Source organism: Pneumocystis jirovecii (assembly GCF_001477535.1).
Source record: "Pneumocystis jirovecii RU7 chromosome Unknown supercont1.7, whole genome shotgun sequence".
Lineage (NCBI taxonomy): Eukaryota > Fungi > Ascomycota > Pneumocystomycetes > Pneumocystales > Pneumocystaceae > Pneumocystis > Pneumocystis jirovecii.
The window spans coordinates 417,039-437,696 of record NW_017264781.1 but is presented as its reverse complement, the minus strand read 5'-3'; the positions used below and the strand labels follow the sequence as shown (position 1 = coordinate 437,696).

The window sequence follows — 20,658 nt, the reverse complement described above, 5'->3', positions numbered from 1 at the left end:
TATAACATAAGAACATTTTATTTCTTAAGAATAAACACATAGAACAAATACATAGATAATTTTGAATACTATAATAGTATTTTTAATCAATCTATATATTTTTTCTTAATAATGTATTCTGCTCCAATAAAAATAGATTCTAAAGATTTTATTACTTTTAAATTTTAAAATAAATTTTTAATATATATGAAAATCATTAATATACAAATCGGATGTTTTATGAGCTTGTTGAATAGGTTATTCAGATTTCCTTTAATATTTTAAAACTATATATAATTTCGTTTTTTTTTTTTTTTTTTTTTTTCAAATTTATTTATATTATCAAATATTTTTCTAGATTCATATATATTTATATATTATGTTCATTTGAGTTTATTTTTAAAATTACATTTTTAATTGTTTTTTAATAGAAAACTTATTAATTTTTACAGACTTTTATTTTTTAGATAAATAAATTTATGAAATGTCTTTTTGTATCATTAATTGTATTTTAAATGTACAAAAAAGATTAATGTTTTTAATTCGCATTTTTTGTTTATTAATCTTAATTCTAAAATTAATGGTTTTAGTTTTTTAAATATCTTTATGATATTAAAATTATAAACAATTCTAAAAATGTATTTTAAAATTAAAAACAAAATCTATAATTTTTTTTAATAATGTTTATGTTTTTAAAAAAAATCTAAAAATATAATTAAAAGTTTATCTTTAAATTTGAATTAATGCTATTAAATTTAAAGTCATTAGTAAACTTGAAAATAAAATTTAATTTTATAACTTGAGTTCATTTATATTTATATTTTTAAATTTTTAAAATAGAATTTCTTATTTAGCAATTTAGAAGAATATTTGCTAAAAATTTTTAAGTTGTATTTGAATTTTTTTATATTTTTTTTTAAAAATGATATTTTTAAATACATAAATTTATAAATATTTCTGAAACAATTTTAATAATCAATAACTTTTATTGATTAAATAGTATTTTTTGGTTATGAAATTATTCTAAAATTATTATTATAAATTACTAAAGTAGATATTAATATTTTTGTTAATAATCTATTTAATAAACATTCTAATATATATATTTAATATTAAATTATTTTTCTTTTAATATATTTTTATAGTTTCGTTCTAGAATATAATCACTTTTATTATGGTTAAAATATTAATTTTTTTAGTATATTAATTTTATATTTTTAAGTTTTTAATAAAATTGTATTACAATTATTTTTATTGATTTCAATGTTAAAGTTATAAATATATAAATAATGAAAAATATAAAAACCTAATTTATGTATATTAATTAAATTTAATAAAATAAAAAATAATTTAAAATATTTAGATTATAAAAAGATAAATTGAATTTGAAAAGATAACTATTTACAATATGCACAGTAATACTGAAATTTCTAATTATATTTAATGAAATCCAGGATTCTATAGTATAAAAACCTTTAAGAAATGAATTATATTTAAATAAATTATAATATTTTTAGAAAACGATTAACAAATATTAATGAACTTATATAAAAAAATTAAATATTAATTTTTTTATATTCTGTTTTTAAATATTTTCAAAATTTTTTAAGTATTTTGGATTTAGGTTAAAAAAAAATTGTATAACAATTTCATAGTTAATTAAAAATCAGTATTAATGAATAGTAACATACTAAATTTTTATTTAATTATTTCTCATAACTATTTAATTTTTAAAATTTAAATTTATAAAATATCTAAATAAAAACTAATTACATATACAAATAAAATAATATTTCAAATTATTAATAAACAATTTCCTTATAATAAACTAATTTTATAAATAAAAAAAATCTAAAATTTAATTTTTTATAATATGCATTTATAAATTCAAATTTAATATATAACAAAATTGAGATTAAATTTTAATTTTAAAACTTTATAATACACTTAAAAATTGTCTGGGTATTAAAATATAATATTGATGAGTAATTCATCAGAGAAAATATCTTAAATTAATCAATACCGTTTCATTTAAAAATTCTTTTTTTAATAGTTAAAATTATAAAAATATTTAGAATTTAAAAAAATATTTAAATTAATATATAAATACATAAATATACAAAATACATTAATATTTCTTCACAATAAATGTATTATATAAATAATTAGTAAATATTAGTTTTATAATTTTAATTTTTCTAAGATATTTAATATAATTGATATTATTAAATATTTTTTAGAAAAAATTAACCATGCAATATTAATATATTAAAAAAAAAAACTACTTTCTTACCTATTTAAATAATTCTAATTGCAGCAATAACTCATTTTTAAGTGAATTCTATATTCAATTAGAAAATATAATACAGATGTATTAGACATCTTTAAATACATACAAATTTTTAATATTGCCAAAAAACACTATACTTTAATCATTGCTAGCTTTAACTAAATTATCAATTATTATTTTTTTCTAGATATTAATTTTTTCACGAATAAAGATTTCTAAATCCCTAAAGTTATTTTCTTCTGTTCTGTTCTTCGTTCCAGATAGTTTATATAAATTTATTATTATTCTTTCTATTTTTCATAGCTAATTTTTATTTTTTTATTAATTTCTATTTTAATTATTTTTCAATAAAACTTTTCAATATCAAAATTTAAACAAATATTAATTTTCTAATTTTCTTTTTTTTAAAGTTAAAAAAATTGAACGGATCAATAAAATATGTAAAAATTAAATATTTCTTAATATTAAATTTAGATTTTTTATTAAAATTTTTATATTAAATTAATAAAAATGATAAAATTAAAAATAATTTTTAAATAAACAGATTTTATACATAAATAATAAAAAATTTCAAAAGAAACATTCTTTTTAAATCAAAAAAAAACACTCTTAAAATATTTTCTATCATCATCACCGTAATTGCTATGCACCTAAATATTTTATAAAGAAATCAAAGACATGAAAAAAATGCGAAATAAATTTTCGGAAAATTTGAAATAAATTTAAGAAAATACATTATAAAAAGGGAATAATAAACACGCATCAAACAAATAATCAATATCATTTGACTTAATAAATACAGAATAAATTGATACAAAAAAGACAATCCCTTTTCAATCTCTATTATCCTTTCTATTTTATCTATTCAGCTTTTAATTTCCCTCTTAAATACATATATACCATCCTGGACCCTATTTATCTATTCGTTTCTCTAAATCATAACAGAAATAATAATTATTAATGTTATCCCTTTTATAATACGCCAGCCGCTCATTTTCATACCTCTGTTTAACCTTATGGCCTGCTTCATCTTCTATGATACAATTGACAGGCTTACATCCTTTTGTAGATATCAGCGTTATTGTCAATGTTATTTTGAATATCAGCATCAATATTTTCAAATATATCAGCGTTTTTGTATGTATTGACATACATACAAATGACATATCTATTATATAGGTCGATACATACTTTTCTCCCTTTGTCAATATCTTTTCTGATGCATCTGTTTCTGACATTATAACAGTTGTCTTTTTAATGGTTATATTTTTAATTATTGTTTCTAATGTTTGCAACGTTAGATGTAGCAACCTTAATCCTACGCATATGCTTTTTATTTTTTCAGATTCATTCTCATAACTACATTCTTTTTTAAACCACAATATCCCTCCAAATAATGATACATCCCTATCAACTCTATAAAAAGTAAGTGCTTATAATATTAAATCAAATATCATTATTTCTTTTTTTTTCATGTATCTTTCATTTATCTTTATACTTTCTACAAGTTTAAATATTTATGTTTTTTTTTGCTCTATCGAATATATTAGACAAATTTATACAGAGATTCATCACTAATTATTTTCGTTAAGAAAACAAAATAAGTTTCTTCCATTGCTTTTTCAGCCTTTTCTTTAATTTTCTTATAATTTTCTTTTATTTTTCCTAACTCTTACACCAATAAGATCAACCTTTAATTTCAAACACAGTCCATTCACTTGTTTAATCAATTCTTAACAAAATTTTTTCTTAATGTTTTCTTTATTAATAATATTTAAACATAAACTTATAAATGTATTATCATTCAATTCTTTTCACTGAGAACAATATTTATTAAAAAATATTATATATTCTGCACCAGTTGATAAACTGTCTTAATTTATATATCAATTTTTTTTCAAACTTCAAAAATGTTTTACAATTCTTTTCAAATTTCCTACATTCTCTATTTTTCTCATTTTCTTAAAACTCTCTACAATTTAGTGCAAACTTTTTACAATATAGGATTCAAAACCTACAGATTTCTTCCATTTTATTTTCATAAGTTACATCATTGACAACATTACAAACTTCTATATGTCTTTTCAATGATTAGCATTTAGATCTTACATTCTTAACCATTATTCGCATGTAATATTTAACATAACACATACAAAAAAAATCGCTGTTTCCTCTTTTGAACCATTTTTTACATTTCTTTTTAAGTTCTTTACAAACATTCTCATCTTTAAAATATTCTCTATTTTCTTTCAACAATTCTTTTTCCAACTTTCCTAAATTTCTTAATCGATTATAATATTAACTCGAGATATGATATAATTATTCAATTTTTTTTGAATCTTTTTTAGATTTTTATAATTTTTTTCTAATTTTCCGCAGTCTTCTATCAAAAAATCTCACTTTTTGTTCAATTTTTCTCATAAAAAGATAGCTCTCATTTAGACATCAGCTATAAATATTCGAATTATTTTAAATAATTGAATAAATAGAAAAAATAAGAGATCACTTGTTGTCCTAAGTTTTTGACATTCTTCTACTACCTTATCCATATAATCTTTTAAACTATTCTTTACCTAAACCATAAAATAAACCGTACATTCTCATTTGCAATAGTTTATTTACCACTGCTTCAAGGTCTTTTTTATAACATGCTAATATTATATTATTACATAAAGCTTCAAAAAACTTTAGGAATAAAGACTGCCTGATTGCTGTTTTATAGAGACTTCAACAAGGTATGTATACAATTCAGACTAGTTTTTAAATCCTTTTTGTTGAATAGATAATTTTCTTGTTTTTGATTTAAAAACTTCAATAATTTTTTATATTTTCTTATAGTTCTTAGTATTTTTGGATTTTATATGTATTATTATTAATATTATTATCACATATATTAAAATCTCATGATTTTTAAAATTTTCGTAGTTTTTTAAGAATTTTTTCACATTTATTATTACTATTCATAAAACTTCCATTTTAAAGTAACAGTACCGTAAAGCAGTTGTATCTTCGTATGATGACCTAATAAAAACACTGTTCCGCTGCCTCTTTATAAAGTTTTTTAAGCCTATTTTTTCAGCCAATGTAATTTCTAGTTTTATAAGACTAAAATCTGAACCTAATAGCGTGTAAATAATGTCTTTTTCTTAATTTTCTAAAAGCTTTTTACAATCAAATTTAGATCGTTCGTTGCAACTTTTCTCATAAAATAACATCCCTTAAATAAAAAAAGAGATTTCTTTTCTAACTCATTATCCTTTAGGCTTTCAACTTCAATCTTTGAAATAAGATTTAATTGATTTTTTACTCATAAGAATCATATAAGTCTTCTCAAAACCAAGACATAACTTCATCAATTCACCACTTTCTCGAGCCAGCTCCGGACAAACTTCAACTTTTATATGTATTTATTTCAAAACTCACTTTAAGCGCCCTTACAAGTACGCTTTCTACAGCTTCATTACACTTCTCCTCATAAGACGTATATCTTAACTGATTACAATTAATTGAAAGAGAAGAATATGCTTCTTCAAAAAATAGGCATTGTTGATTTTCCACAGATCTAAGATCAAATCTAAGATTAAATATTCCTTATAAATCATCATTTAATCTTTCAAAAAATTTATCAAATTTCGTTTCAACTTTAGTCCAAGTGCACTTTTTATCTTTTTTTTACAAATTTTATCTAGTTCTATTTCTACATTTTTTAATGCTTCATAATATTTATTGAACTTTTTTTTACGTTTTGTTTCATCTTGTATATTATTTTTTAGAATAAAAGCCAAAATTTCATCCTTACTGTATAAAAGGTCTTAATTTTAGATATTTCAATGATAAATGTTTTTATATATCCTATTAAGTTTTAATATAAATCTTTTATAAATAAATTCTAAAAAAAATTAAAAAAAAAAATAAATAAAATATCATTGTTTTTTAAGAAATTAGATATTATTCCAAGAAAGTAAAGCAATATAAATACTTTCATTTATAATAAAAAATAAAAAACTTCACGTTTTAAAACAATCAAGAAATAAAAGAAATATCGATAATGTGATGATTAAATGAAGTACAATTTTTCACTATTATTATATATTTCAATAATTTATATTAAATTTGTATTTTTAAAAGTTTATTTAGATTTTTATAAAAAATATTTTAAAAATGAAACTTTAAACAAGTTATTTTTATTCATAACTTTTAAGTATAATATACTTTTAACTACCCTATCTATAATAACTATTCAATATAAAGGTATAATTATTTATTTAAAACACATTCATTTATTTAACTAATTTGTCTTAATAATCACTATAATTTTTATAATATCACTTTTTAAATATCACTTTTTAGGTATTGCATTCTAATATAAAGGAATCCTCTTTTATTTCTATCAAATTTAAATTTCAAAATCCCATCGTATCTTTTCTTTATACGTTACCTTTTTCTTAATAGTAATTTTAATATCAAAGATAATTAAACTCATTATTAACCATCATTACTTTTAATTTTCTTAGATATCTAACTGCATTTTGAATGATATTAAAAAATATTAATTTAAAAACTAATATACTTTTTTCTTTTATAATTTTATAGCATTTTTAATATTTTTTTATCAAATTTTTCTATATATTTGTAAAAACAATATCACAAGTTAAATGGAAATTGATTTTATTATTATTGAAAATAAATAGCTTTATAAATTAGATTAATATTTAATTTTATTTTAAACCCATATTCCAATAATAGCCATAGTTACAAACCCTAATACAACACAAAAAATAGCATACAATAATTTTGTCAAATCACCATTTCGAAGTTCTGAATTGATAATAAAATCTTCAGCAAGAAGTTCTACTAATCCTGCATATAATAATATTCCAGAAGAAAGTGAATCAAAAATTCCAGAAATAATTACAGCAGTAGGCGATGTTGGATTATATAGAGCTTTAGCCGCAAGGCCAATAGCAATAGAAACAGATGTTATTACACTATAAATAAATGCAAAAAGTATATTATAACTTAAATTATTATATTGAGCAATATCAAAAAGTCGAGCACCAAGACCAAGTCCTTCAAACATTTCTAATAGAATAAATAATGAAATAATTTTAACAAAATGCTTACGATGAAAACTTATTACAATATAAAGAGTTATAAATTCTTTATTCCCAGTAACTGCTAAAGTAAAACCAATAATAATAGAGTGAAAAATAATCCCAAATTCAAGTATAATAACTGTCAATAAATCCTTTTTTAACATATATTTCTTAATTAAATTTTGTTTCTCAAAGTCATTTTTTGCACCAGAAGATAAAGATTTCTGAACCTCCAAAGGATTTTTATCATCAGTAGAAATATTTGTTTGAGAGGTTGATGTAATATCTATAGAATTCGCAGCACACTTTAAAGAAATATGTCTTAAGGAAAATAATTCCAATAAAAATATAGTAAGCATTCCAACCATAATCAGTACTGGAGCAAAATTGTATGTCTCCCATATACCATAAAGACATGGAGAAGAACCTAGTTCCATAAAAGCCGGTAGAAGTAACTAAAAACGAATAAATAACAAATATAATATCATACAACTAATTACATGAACAAACGCTGTTCCTATTATAATACCAGTACCAAAAAATTTTATAAAATGAGTTAATGGCTGAGATATTTTTAAACGTTTAACTTTTGTTACAATTAACGGGAAAAAGACACCTAATCATTAAGAAAATATTTTATGTTAATTTTATTTACCAAGCGATGAAAAGAGCATAATCACAAATATTGATGATATTCTAAGTCCCATATTTCCATCATAATCTTCTTTAACTCCACAACCAAGATGGTGATGGTGGTGACCATGATCATGATCATGATCATGATCATCTAAATGTTCATCAAATCTACGAAGTAAAGTAAACGTATTTATCATTCTCAATATTTTATATTTAATAAATATCTTGTATTTAATATAAAAAATATTGTAAACACTAAACAATAAGATTTAATATATTATTTAATGTAGCTTTTATATATTTTAAAATCGAAAGAGCTAAATTTTTAACGTTTTATAAAATAACTAGTATTAATAAGTCGAAACAATAAATTTATAAAAATAATAAAATAATGAATAATAAAAAGTAAAAATAAACAAATTTAACATCTTATTTTTCTAGAAGAATTACACAAACTTATAATTTTTTTTTTTTTTGATCAAAAACTTACTAAAACATATGTTTTATATAATAACTCAAAGTACCTTTGTTCGATAAGTCACTTAAATTAGTTAGATTAATAACAGTTTCTTGGGAAATATATATTTTTAGACAAATAAAGTAAAAAGTTGATATGTAAGATTAGTGAAGCACAGGAAAAATAATTAATAATCATGTCATCGCGTTTAACTAAGTTTAAACAATATTTTAGTAAAATTTATAATTGTATGTAATTATAATTATATATAAATTTTATAAATAACAAATTAAAATATAATGTATAGTCAAAATTATTAAATTAATACGAAAATATAGAGAATAAATATTAGAACTTAGATTTAATGATTTCTTAGAACATTAATTATTGGAAAGAAAATTGGTTAAATATCGAAATTAAAAATATAAAAATTGTCTTAAATAGTTTATTAAAATAATAAGAAATTTTTTAACTAAAAAATACTTTAATATAATTTTAATATAATATATAAAATAAATTACAATTTAAATAAAAAATAATCAGAATTTATACTTTTTTATAAAAATAAAAAATAACAAGTTTTAAAAAAAATGTCTTTACATAAAATCCTAATATAATAAATTATAAAGATATTTATAAGTATGAATATATATTAAAAATAATAAATAAAAAATATATATTGTAAAAAATTTAGAACTTATATAGGTCAGGTTAGGGTAGTGTTAATAAATAACGAGATTTAGCAATTTTTGTATTAGGATTAACTTATAAAAAATGAGTATGTTCCTTAATTTTATTGTCTTTAATACGTATGTTAAATTGAATATTTAGGTCCTCAAGTTACAAATCTTATGATAATTTTAGGTGCAATGCAAATTTCAAAAAGAATTAATTTTGATGACCCTGAAGTTTTGTTTTACATTAGATCTCTTTGCATTGCTTCAAATATAATTATTGCATTAACTTATTACATATGTTATATTTCTATAAAAAGAAAAAATGGTAAATATTATTTTATTATTATATTTTTTAATGCCAGTAGATCTTACTACTTTGAAATACATTAGACCGACTAATCCTATGAGCGGTCAGTCTGAGGAACAACTTGTTGTAACTACAATTAAAGAATATGATATAAGTGAGCTAAAGAAAGCAATAAAGCAATCTCTTATAGGGTTCTGTAAGTTAAACTATATTCTTTTGACGTAGTAATTCATTTTAAAGGCATGATACTAGTAATGCATTTATATTTTAAGTTTTCCCAACCTCTTCTTGTTCAATCTATTCTTCCTCTTAAAACCGTATTAGAAGGGAAAATTGTGCAATTGCATTTATGGAGAAGACCTGCAACTGGTGAACTTAAAAGACCTTTTAAAAAGCCATCCGGACTTTTCGGTGTTTCTATGGGTGATGATGTTAAAACAGATAAGAAAAGTATTGAACAGGCTGAAAAAGCTAGAGTTGGTGCGAAAGAAGAATAAGTTTTATAGTTATTAGATACAATAATTTTTGCATAGCATTTATTGATGTAGAATATTGATTATATTGAAGAAATATAATATAAATCTTAATATTGCAGAAAATTTTTGTATTAGAACTTATTTTTTCATTTTTTCAGCTAAATCTATTCCTGTTTTAATAGTTCCTATCATGGCAGATAATTGAATTTTTTCAGATGCTCCATTTGATAGCCGATACCTATCTTAATTAGGAAAACATATATAATATATCTAGCTTTACTCTATCATGGCAAGATTATCCAATACATGACATTGTAAATTTATAGGTAGTTCAAGTTCATCAAGAACTTCGTATACTCCTGTTATTATATCTAGCAAAGCTAATCCTCTTTCAGTTTTTACTTTTATAATAGCTATTAACTATTAGTAAAATTAAGAATAATATATATATATATATACTATTCAAACATATTAAAAATTCATCATTAAATAAACTTTTTACTATTAATTCAATAATTTCAGGATGGGGATTCCCGACACAGTTATATACTGCATCTTCATCAATAAAATCATAAGCTGCATGACATGCTTGTAAAATATTTAATCCTTTCCTCATATCGCCATCTGCAAGTTTTACTAATTCTGCTTTACCTTTTTCACTAATATTAATATTTTCATTTTTGATAACATAGTCAAGTTTAAGACAAATTTCTTTTGAAGAAAGGGGCTGAAATCTAAATCGAGTACAACGTGATTGAATTGCTAATGAAATCTTATTAACATAATTACATATTATGCAAAATCGCACGTTTTTTGTATATTTTTCAATAACTTTATTTTTTAATATAAATTAATGAAAAATAATATTACCTCTTCTTAAAGCATTTTGTGCAGCTAAAGTCATAGCATCCGCTTCATCAAGAATAACAAGTTTAAACCCAGAACTATTTATGTTAAAAAATTCTTAAAAAGATGTAAATAAAACTTAAATATTTGTTTTGTGCTTGCAAAATTTTTAATTTGTTCTCTAACTACATCAATTCCTCTTTCATCAGATGCATTAAGCTAAAACATGTTAATTTTATAATAAAATGTTTCATATAAACTTCTAAAAGTTGATTTCGAAATTTTGGACCATATATTTTCTTAGCACATGCTAAAATTGTAGATGTTTTCCCTGTTCCAGGAGGTCCATAAAACAATAAATGAGGAATCCTATTTTTCTTAATAAATTCTTCAACTAATTGAAAATAAATAATAATATATAAATTATATTTGTAATTACTAGTAAGAATAATATCTTGATGAGAAACTATTTCTTTTAAATCTTCTGGTCTATACTTTTCAACCCTATTTAGATTCAATTATATAGAATATTTAAGAATTCTTACAGACCATGGAAGCGTACTACCATCATGTTTAGTGTCAGACTCTAATATTTTTTTACTCTTGTATAATACATTATTTTGAGTTGAAATATTATTATCAATGATCATAGATTCAAGATCATTATTCATACTTTAAAACTTCTAAGTCCAAAATTAAAGACTAAAACTACAGGATCCAATTATAAAATCAAAAATTTAATTACAATTACTTATGAATAACAGATAAAAATGGTTTAAGATTTATCGAAAAGTGAAAAAAATAATATAATTTCTAAAAGAAAATTTAAAAATTCAAACATAATAACTATAATTTTAAGGAAAAAAATATTTAAATTTATAGTATAAAAAATTAGATATTATAAAATTGTAAATAAATACTGTAATGAATTACATAAATATTTCTTCTATTTCAAACCCACAAGAGCATTTCTTTATCGTTAATCCCATAGAATTCGTAACAGGTAATGAAAAATTATGTATATGCTTTTCCTGTTTACCTTTAATTTTTTCAATATATTGACTGGTTCTGGTACGTTTCCTAAGATCTAAATTTTTAGTCCGCATTTATTAAATTTTTCATTATACCTTCTATTTTTTTTTGCAATTTTAAAGCTTTTTTCATTTTTTTTTCTTTAACTCTTCGCTCCCATTCTATATCTAATTTTTCAGGTCCTCCCCATTTTTTCCATGCAAATTCTTCTATTTGGTATCGTAAAAAAAGCATCATTGGACCCCATTCAGGTTTCCTAGGATTGGTTTTCTTCATATGAGGAAGTATTTCTATATCACGAAGTTCAGCTTGAAAGTTATCCAGTATGTTAAATATTAAAATTTTAAAACTTACAATCTGTAAGAAGGTAATCCTAAATAAATTAATATAAAATAGTATATATTATAAATATACATTTTTACATTCAGTCTTTGTTAAAAGGCTATACTTATCCGGTAAAGCCTTTTTACATTTAAAACATACTCTCGCATTAAAAACTCTTAAAAGCTGAAAATCTAATTCAACACTTCCACACTCGTCACACTTAATATTTTCAGATGGATCAAGGCTAATAGCTTGTAGTAATTAATATAAAAAATTAAAAGTACAATATATACGTGGATCAAATATAATATTATGTCTTATAGCATGATTAAACTTGGAATTTTGAGCTTCATTAGAAGATTTTTCCTCAACAATATACCCTCCTTTATAATCTTTTATTTTTGTTAAATCTACAAATATTTAATTATAATTTAAATTGATAAGTAGTAAAAATACCATATTCTATATAATTCTCTAACATTTTCGAAAATGAAAATTCATTTTGATTTCTTACACCTTCTGAAGAAATCCCTTTTAATCTTCAATTTTCTGAAATATATATTTCTTAATCTTACCTTCAATTTGTTTTTGTCGTTCTAAATTTTTTTTAGCATTTAATTTATTTACTTCCTATAAATATGTAAGAAATGAAGTTATTTTTATTAATAATATAAATGCAAAGACTATACATATATCTATGAGAATAAACATTAGCTTTATCAAATATATATATCTACTATACATTTTATTTGTTGAGGTGTAAATAATTTATTTGAACTATGTAATATGTCTGTTGGAAAAAAAGTACTAACTGATTCATCTAAAATAGTCATACCATTAGATTTATAATATTATTAATTCTAAATATCTAATCTTATTATAAAGTTTTTTTTATAATTTTTATAAATCTCTAACTTATATCTTCGATTACTTTCAAAAAAGTAGTTATAGAATTAAGTTTTTAACCCAACTGATTTTACAAAGATATTAAGAGATTAATTAGTTATTCGTATATATGGTGGTTTGTAAAAATGCTCAAGATTTAAAAACAATTATTGATGAAGAAAATCCTGGACGAGAAATAATTCAACCAAATTCATGTATTTTTTTAAGGCTTCCTTCAAAATTATTGAAATTTATTGTTGTAAAACCAAATACGTAAATATGGTATATTAAATTTTTAAAATATATTTTAATGAGATTTTAGGACAATTAATTTAGGGAAATTTGGGACATTTTCTACTAATGATATTATTGGACATCCATATGGATTTACATATGAAATATATAACCATAAATTAAAAATTATAAAAAGTAATGAGATTTATGAAATTGGTTATTTAAGAATTTTATTCATTGTTTTTTTAATATTTTTTAGAAGATGAAATAACGAACAATAAAGAAACAATAGATGATTCTTTTAATCAACAACTTACCTATGATGAAATAATGCTTTTAAAGCAAGATAAATGTCTAAGTTCGCATGTATAAATAAAATTCTTTTATATGTTTTTATTAAATAATAACAGGATATTATAAATAAAATTATTTCTTCACACAAAACATATGATCAAAAAACAGCATATGCAAAAGATAAATATATACGTAAAAAAATTCAAAAATATCAAAAGGGATTTACAGTTATTTTTCCAACAATATGGGAAATCTCTGAACATATACTAATGAAAAATTTTATGAAAATAATGGATTTACGAGCCGAAATAATAGCGTATATCTTAAATTTGGGAAATGTTCAGCCAAATGGGAGATACATTGTTGTAGATGAAACATCTGGATTGTTAGTGGCAGCAATATTAGAACGAATGAATCGTACAGGTCAGGTTATATATATTCATACGAACGAACATCCAAATTTAGACAGTTGCAAATATTTTGGACAAGATTATCTCCCTGAAAAGCTTATTCAAGAAAATATTTTATTAACTTTGAATTGGTTAGATATTATAGACCGTAACCAAAAACTAGAGTTTGAAAATAAAAATATAAATATGATGAAAGTAAAACAAGTTGAAAAATATTTAAAAAAAAAAAAAATACATGAACGTCTTATGTATAATATTGAAGTATTTACTAAAGGTGAATTTGATGGGTAATTTTTTTATTTATGAATTCAAATTTTAAAAATTTTAGACTTTTTATTGCATCAACATATGAACCGTCAAGTATATTACCACATTTAATTCCGTCTATTGCTGGTTCCTGTCCTATTATTATATATTCACCTTATCGTGAAGTACTTATTTCAACTTCTCATTATATTTCTTCACGTAATACACATGATATCCTTGCTCCTATAATTTCTGAAATCCGACATCGACAATATCAAACACTAAGTAACAGAATTCATCCATTTATGACTTCTAGAGCTTTCATGGGATACGTATTATCTACAATAAAAGTGCTTCCATGTTTTGAAAATTTTAAACCTTTAGGAAAAAAATAATTTTAAAATGTAAATTGATATATAATATTTAAGCATGGAGTTGAACTTAATAGTATTTAATATAATCAAAATTTTATATAAAAAAAGTAATAGATTATTTTATTTCTAAATTTTAGGGATTTGCCCTAAATTTTTGTAATTTTAGAAAATTTTAAATTATCGTTTAACATTTTTTAAAAAATGTCAAAAAGAACAAAGAAGGTACAATTTTATATAAATAACATTTATAAAAAACCTTTTTTGTAACTTTTAACATAGGTAGGAGTTACTGGAAAATATGGAACCCGATATGGATCATCATTGCGAAAAGATATTAAAAAAATGGAAATTCAGCAACATACTAAATATTTATGTACTTTTTGCGGAAAAACAAGCGTAAAAAGACAATGTGTTGGCATATGGAAATGTTTAAGATGCTCTAAGGTTATTTCTGGAGGAGCATGGACAATTTCGTATGTTTTCTGAATAAAACATAGAATATTTACATGTTTTTAGGACCACTACTGCTGCTAGTGTTAGATCAACAATTCGAAGATTACGTGAAATGGCTGAAGCCTAAGCTTAATTTTTGAACTAAAAAGGGAATAATATATTTCTCATTTGCAATAAAAAAAGCAGCATTATATTATACACAGATTGGATTTCTGTAGTACACTATATATATTTATAGTGTATTAGTTGTTAATATTTCTCTATTTGTTAATGTTTTTGTTAAATATTAAAACTATATTAATATAAGTAATATTACAATTTTTATTTTAATCTATTTTTTCTACTTTTAGGGTTAATTCCTTTTTTTTTAAGTAGCCTGATTCTGCTTCGCTCTATTAATTTATTATCTTCTTCATTAAATTCATCAAATCCAATACTATCGTCCAATTTTTGTACAATTTTTTTATCATGATTAATTATACTTTTATTTGGTTCTGGTATTTTATTACTTATTTTTTTTAATTTAGCTACAAAAAATCTATAAATTGTAAATATATATAAATAACTATAAATAACTTTTTACCCATCTAAATTATGAATATGAGGATAATATCTTTTACATAAATTCATTTTAGAATTAAATATTTTATCCCTAAAACGTGTAAAACCATCTATTCCAAAACTTAATCCGGTATCAACTAGCTTTATATTTGGTCTTTTTTTTAAAGCATAATCAATTACCATTTCATTTTCATCAATAGTCACAGAACACGTAGAATAAACAATGTAACCACCTGTTTTACTATTTGCATCTACTGAATCAATTGCAGATATAATAAGTTGGCGTTGAAGATGAGAAAGAATATCAAAATCTTTTTCAGTCTTAAATAATTAGATTTAATTTTCTTGAAAAAAGAAAATACTTTTTTTGTTTTTATACTTTGATCCTTTGAAATTATACCAGTACCACTACATGGGGAATCTAATAAAACTCTATCAAATCCTCCCATAACTTTCGGAAACTCTCTTCCATCATGATTACAGACTATTGTGTTTTTAATCCCCAGACGATGAATATTTGCCACAAGACTTTTTATTCTATCTTTTGAAGAATCATTGGCAAATATTACTCCAGTATTTTTTTGAAGAGCAGCAATATATGCTGTTTTTCCTCCAGGAGCAGCTGAGATATCAAGAATTCGTTCATTAATCTGAGGAGATAGTGCCATAACAGGAAGAAATGATGAAGCTGCTTGAATCATATACTTTCCTGAAAGGTATTCGGGTGTTGCACCTAAAGATAATATGAAATGATTTTCGTTTTTAAAACATTAATACCTATAGGTACTTGACTTTCAAATATTTGTATACCAACTTTTGACCATTTTTCAATAGCTTCTAAATTCATACCTCTGTTTATCAACGCATTCATAAGGTCACGCCTAGTAGTCTTTAATGTATTGGTCCGAATAGTAACAGGTCGTGGAACTTCATTTGCTTCAAAAAACTCAATAGCCTAAAAATTAATAATTTATCACCATATAATAATATTTACCTCTTGAGCATTAAAAATATTAAAAAGCTTTTCTGCTAAAAATCTTGAATATCCATAATATTTACATATATCTTCTAAAAGCTGTTCTACATATTCAGACCTGCTTCTATCTTCTTCTCTGAGATCCTTAAAATTATTTAAAATATGAACAATTTCTTGAATTCTAGTTTGTAAAAATTGAGGATTAGAATGATGTTCTTTTGCTTCATCATTTTTATCATCTATTAAAGGGAAAATATGATGCTTTTCATTAACCGATCCATTTGTTAATACCTTATAGTTATCAGAAACATAAAATATGTATTTAATAAACAAAAACTACTTGTTCTTTCTCAGTATTTATTATCATATTTACAGACCGGGTGACTAAAGAATCTGATACTTCATTTTTATAATTATTAAATGCTGTTTCCTGATAAGAATTTTCGTTATTATCACTATTCGAAAAATCCTCTATTTCTTCTAAGTTTGAAACCTTGGAATCAAGTGAAAAATTCTCAAAATCATTACAAGTATTAGTAAAATCGCTAACAGATGACTCATTTTTTGAATACTTTTTCTGCTTGTTTTTCGTTTTTTTATTTTGTAATAATTTTTTTTTTGTTCCACCATCCCCATACTCTGATGATGCTTTAGATTTTTGCTTTTTCCATATAAACTTCTCATCTTTTTGATCATTAAATTTACGTTTATTATTGTATATTTTCTCTTTATTCTGAGTTTCTTTATGTTCTTTAATAAATTCATTCAATGATGGTACACCTTGTTTATTACGCTGCCTTCTACCCATCTTCTTTCTTATTTTCTAAGGTTTTTCAATAAAAAGTAAATAAAAAGTAGATTTTATAAAATTTTAAAAGCCTTTAAAAATAATTTTTATTTAAAACATTAAGAAATAATATTTTAATGAAAAACTGAAATCTTAATGCTTTAATAAGAATTCCTTTAAGCAATCTAATTAAATTTTATCTAAAAACTTTTTTTTTTCAAAATATAAAACTTCATTCAAACCGTTCCAGAAATTAATATTGGGCTCCAGGGGGGTTCGAACCCCCGACCACATGCACCCAAAGCATGTATGCTACCTCTACACCATGAAGCCATAATAGAACCTATTTTAAAAATAATATATATTTAATAATTTATAAGAATTTATCAAATATTTAATGATAAAATAAATTATACTAAAATTTTGATTAACTTTAACAATTTTAATAAAATTAAAAAACTTACAGCTAAATAAAAAAGAAAAAAGTTATTGGTATATTTTAATATTTCTAATCAAATCGAACAATATTATATAATTAAATTGAGAAATGAAAAAGATAGACGGGAGACGGCATTCCAAGCAGTTAGAATAAGAGTTTATAATTATAGTTTTTGATTTCTAAAAAGATATAGGTTTTTTTTGAAACGATCACATTCATATAACTCAATTTTACAACCTATAACAGCAGTTGAAAACTCAATTTTTAATCCATTACTATATGAACAGCATTTAGTACCATTAGCACCGCTATCATTTATGTAAATACGATATGTTTTTATTCATTAAAATATTTATGATACAAGGGATCATTTCCGAACATCAATACACTTATCAACCACACCAGAATCTTCAGATAATGAAAGTTTAAATAGAATACAAGGAAATGGCTTTGTAAATAAATATCCGTTAACAGCAAAAGTACCGACTTATGAATATTATGGATTTGCTTTATATTTGGGAAGCACAATAATTTTTGGTATGCAAATCATGTTAAGTGATTGAAAATTATATTAAAAATTTTAATCATATGGTTCAAAATTATCCTTACGTGTACTAGGTATTTATATTATTTGGAGCTATTTTCCTGTATCAGTTCTTGATGCTATTGGAATTACATATTATCCGGAAAGGTAGATGGATCATTTGTACTAAGCTTAGTTGAATCAATAAGGTTATGGTCTTTGACTCTTCCCTCATATTTTATAGTTACTATTATTTATATCTATTTTGCTCTAATAGGCTATAATATTAAAGTGTTAACACCGAAATTTAATCAAATAGAATGTATAACTGATTCTTATGCTAAGATTTCAAATACCGTAAATATAAAATCAACAAGTGATGCTGTTATTGATTTACCCGTTGGAGAGGTTTCATTTTTATTATATGGTGGCTCTGATTTATATGAATAACAAATAATAAATAGAAAAATATAATATTGGTTTGCATTTTCAATACATATAAATAGTTATATTTATTTTTTATCTTCATAGGTGGTATATTATTATTGTGTATTTTTTGTTTTAAATTTAAATTTATGCACAAAGTTTTATAAAATTATACTGATTTTTATAATATTTCTGTAGAATATTTTTCGTATTTAAGTATTATTTACAGTATAATAGTTTACATACTAAGAACTATGTTTAAGTGTAATTACTAAATGTTTTTATCTTTTATATTTCTTTAAAACTTTTTTATGTTTCTAAATTATGTTTATCGAGATTTTAACTTTCAATGATTTCTAGAAATAATTACTCTAAAACTAATATTCAAAGTGATGATGAAAATATAGGAAGTTATGAGATTGAAGCTTTAAACTCTGAAACTTTAAAAAAAAATAAAGAATTAATAAATAAATTTGATCAAATAAATGATTTAGAAATAACTTCAAACCAAGTATATTCTACTAAAAATAAAAAAAATGATGTAAATGATAGTAAATTTGGTAATTTAGATAACATATATTATTATACAAAAATAATTAATTGGTATGATGTAATGACAGGGTTAACTATACAAAGAACAATTGTTTGTCAAAATGGTAATTTTTTAAAAATAATAATAACAATTAATACTTTTGTTTTAGAAAGTGGTCCATGTCCAATAATTGCTTTAGCAAATTTAATTATCCTTCAAAATTCTTTAAAGGATCTTTTACCCGGTCATCTTTCAGCAAATAATTCCCAAATTTTTGCAAGTTCTTTACTTAGTATTATTGCGGATTATATTGTTTCAAACGTTTCTGAAGAGAACTTGGATGATGTTCTTTCTCATTTGCCATATTTGCATAAAGATTTAAATGTAAATCCTTGTTTCAAAGATTCCTTACAATTTGACAGTCAAGAAACTAAGATATTTTCTGCTTTAAAAATACAACTTTTACATGGATGGCTTCCTAGTATTCAAGAAGATGGGCAAGATGTTTATGATAGTGTTATTAAAGTAGAGACATATAAAAATGCTTTAGAAAAAATAACTTCTATGAAAGAATTTTTGGGAAATAAAAATTCAGAATTTTTTGATGAAAAAAAAAATTCCGAAGGTCAATTATTAAATCGATTTTTATGTTCATATTCCAATTGTTTAACACCTCATGGCCTAACAGTTTTACGATCAATTTTGTCTCCAGGAAAATTATCTATACTATTTTATAATTTACATTTTTCTTTATTATATTCACATTATCAAACAGGAGAACTTTATACACTTGTAACGGATTTTGACTATAAAGATTATGACAAAGTTGTATGGAAATCTTTAGAAACGTTTTCATATTTTAGTTCAGAATTTATTCCTCAAAATCTTTTATGTAATGACCTATCTGAAATAGAAAATGAGTAATTTTCTAAACTCAATTTTAATAATATCTAATTTTTAAAGTTTTGCTTTTGCTTTAAATATGCAGTTGATAGAAGACCAACAAAAAGAGAATTGGGTATATCATCTTTCTAGATCACAAAAATATAAAAAATCTAAAATTTTAAATAAACATAAGCAAAAAAAAAGTAAATCAGACAATATTTTAATACCAAACTGGAAAAGAAGAAACTCTTCTGGATCTCTTCAAGAGCTAAATGAACATTTACACAAAGAAAAAAAATGCATTATATTTTAAATGCAAAAACATAAAATGAAAACTCATATTAGTATTTTCATAGGTACGATATCGAATCCTTTTGTTATTGTCATTATTATATATATGATCAACGAATAAAATATTTATGATGATGAAGATATTTCTCAATTAAAAGTAGATTCATTAATATTACCTTTTTAAAATATAATGATTTATAAAACAATATTTCGTCGTGTTCT

General features: G+C 22.2%; 10 protein-coding genes and 1 non-coding gene across 11 annotated transcripts; 5 read left to right on the top strand and 6 right to left on the bottom strand.

Moving 5' to 3' along the window:
- Positions 1 to 3,180: 3,180 nt before the first annotated feature.
- On the bottom strand, positions 3,181 to 3,684 carry T551_01853 (uncharacterized protein; the record flags this gene model as incomplete). Its single annotated transcript, XM_018374116.1, has 1 exon — positions 3,181 to 3,684. A coding segment is annotated over one exon (504 nt), but the record flags the coding sequence as incomplete, so codon positions are not given.
- A 3,308-nt stretch (positions 3,685 to 6,992) lies between these two features.
- Positions 6,993 to 8,198, bottom strand: T551_01852 (uncharacterized protein; the record flags this gene model as incomplete). Its single annotated transcript, XM_018374115.1, has 3 exons — positions 6,993 to 7,820; positions 7,866 to 7,981; positions 8,021 to 8,198. 3 exons carry the CDS (start codon positions 8,196 to 8,198, stop codon positions 6,993 to 6,995), a joined length of 1,122 nt encoding a protein of 373 aa, XP_018229860.1.
- Positions 8,199 to 9,232: 1,034 nt separating this feature from the next.
- On the top strand, positions 9,233 to 9,939 carry T551_01851 (uncharacterized protein; the record flags this gene model as incomplete). Its single annotated transcript, XM_018374114.1, has 4 exons — positions 9,233 to 9,236; positions 9,290 to 9,460; positions 9,498 to 9,638; positions 9,683 to 9,939. 4 exons carry the CDS (start codon positions 9,233 to 9,235, stop codon positions 9,937 to 9,939), a joined length of 573 nt encoding a protein of 190 aa, XP_018229859.1.
- Positions 9,940 to 10,056: 117 nt separating this feature from the next.
- On the bottom strand, positions 10,057 to 11,495 carry T551_01850 (replication factor C subunit 3; the record flags this gene model as incomplete). The annotated part of the gene is made up of 8 exons (XM_018374113.1): positions 11,314 to 11,495; positions 11,204 to 11,268; positions 11,025 to 11,158; positions 10,904 to 10,983; positions 10,789 to 10,862; positions 10,387 to 10,749; positions 10,199 to 10,331; positions 10,057 to 10,156 (listed from the first exon to the last, which is right to left on the bottom strand). Exons 1-8 carry the CDS (start codon positions 11,433 to 11,435, stop codon positions 10,057 to 10,059), a joined length of 1,071 nt encoding a protein of 356 aa, XP_018229858.1. The 5' UTR covers positions 11,436 to 11,495.
- Positions 11,496 to 11,693: 198 nt separating this feature from the next.
- Positions 11,694 to 12,953, bottom strand: T551_01849 (DNA repair protein; the record flags this gene model as incomplete). The annotated part of the gene is made up of 8 exons (XM_018374112.1): positions 11,694 to 11,851; positions 11,892 to 12,104; positions 12,151 to 12,169; positions 12,211 to 12,371; positions 12,414 to 12,530; positions 12,577 to 12,651; positions 12,696 to 12,750; positions 12,858 to 12,953. The coding sequence occupies 8 exons, from the start codon at positions 12,951 to 12,953 to the stop codon at positions 11,694 to 11,696; spliced, it is 894 nt and encodes a 297-aa protein (XP_018229857.1).
- A 182-nt stretch (positions 12,954 to 13,135) lies between these two features.
- Positions 13,136 to 14,584, top strand: T551_01848 (tRNA 1-methyladenosine methyltransferase subunit GCD10; the record flags this gene model as incomplete). Its single annotated transcript, XM_018374111.1, has 5 exons — positions 13,136 to 13,278; positions 13,328 to 13,455; positions 13,499 to 13,605; positions 13,650 to 14,230; positions 14,272 to 14,584. The coding sequence occupies 5 exons, from the start codon at positions 13,136 to 13,138 to the stop codon at positions 14,582 to 14,584; spliced, it is 1,272 nt and encodes a 423-aa protein (XP_018229856.1).
- A 180-nt stretch (positions 14,585 to 14,764) lies between these two features.
- Positions 14,765 to 15,143, top strand: T551_01847 (ribosomal protein L37a; the record flags this gene model as incomplete). Its single annotated transcript, XM_018374110.1, has 3 exons — positions 14,765 to 14,785; positions 14,843 to 15,036; positions 15,080 to 15,143. 3 exons carry the CDS (start codon positions 14,765 to 14,767, stop codon positions 15,141 to 15,143), a joined length of 279 nt encoding a protein of 92 aa, XP_018229855.1.
- A 194-nt stretch (positions 15,144 to 15,337) lies between these two features.
- Positions 15,338 to 17,361, bottom strand: T551_01846 (ribosomal RNA small subunit methyltransferase B; the record flags this gene model as incomplete). Its single annotated transcript, XM_018374109.1, has 6 exons — positions 15,338 to 15,554; positions 15,600 to 15,898; positions 15,940 to 16,310; positions 16,355 to 16,532; positions 16,572 to 16,844; positions 16,894 to 17,361. 6 exons carry the CDS (start codon positions 17,359 to 17,361, stop codon positions 15,338 to 15,340), a joined length of 1,806 nt encoding a protein of 601 aa, XP_018229854.1.
- A 240-nt stretch (positions 17,362 to 17,601) lies between these two features.
- On the bottom strand, positions 17,602 to 17,673 carry T551_05018. The gene has a single exon. It is a non-coding gene; the product is annotated as a tRNA-Pro (tRNA).
- Positions 17,674 to 17,887: 214 nt separating this feature from the next.
- Positions 17,888 to 18,752, top strand: T551_01845 (uncharacterized protein; the record flags this gene model as incomplete). Its single annotated transcript, XM_018374108.1, has 5 exons — positions 17,888 to 17,922; positions 17,973 to 18,098; positions 18,144 to 18,334; positions 18,398 to 18,470; positions 18,512 to 18,752. 5 exons carry the CDS (start codon positions 17,888 to 17,890, stop codon positions 18,750 to 18,752), a joined length of 666 nt encoding a protein of 221 aa, XP_018229853.1.
- A 325-nt stretch (positions 18,753 to 19,077) lies between these two features.
- On the top strand, positions 19,078 to 20,458 carry T551_01844 (uncharacterized protein; the record flags this gene model as incomplete). Its single annotated transcript, XM_018374107.1, has 3 exons — positions 19,078 to 19,384; positions 19,430 to 20,180; positions 20,224 to 20,458. The coding sequence occupies 3 exons, from the start codon at positions 19,078 to 19,080 to the stop codon at positions 20,456 to 20,458; spliced, it is 1,293 nt and encodes a 430-aa protein (XP_018229852.1).
- Between the last annotated feature and the right edge of the window lie 200 nt (positions 20,459 to 20,658).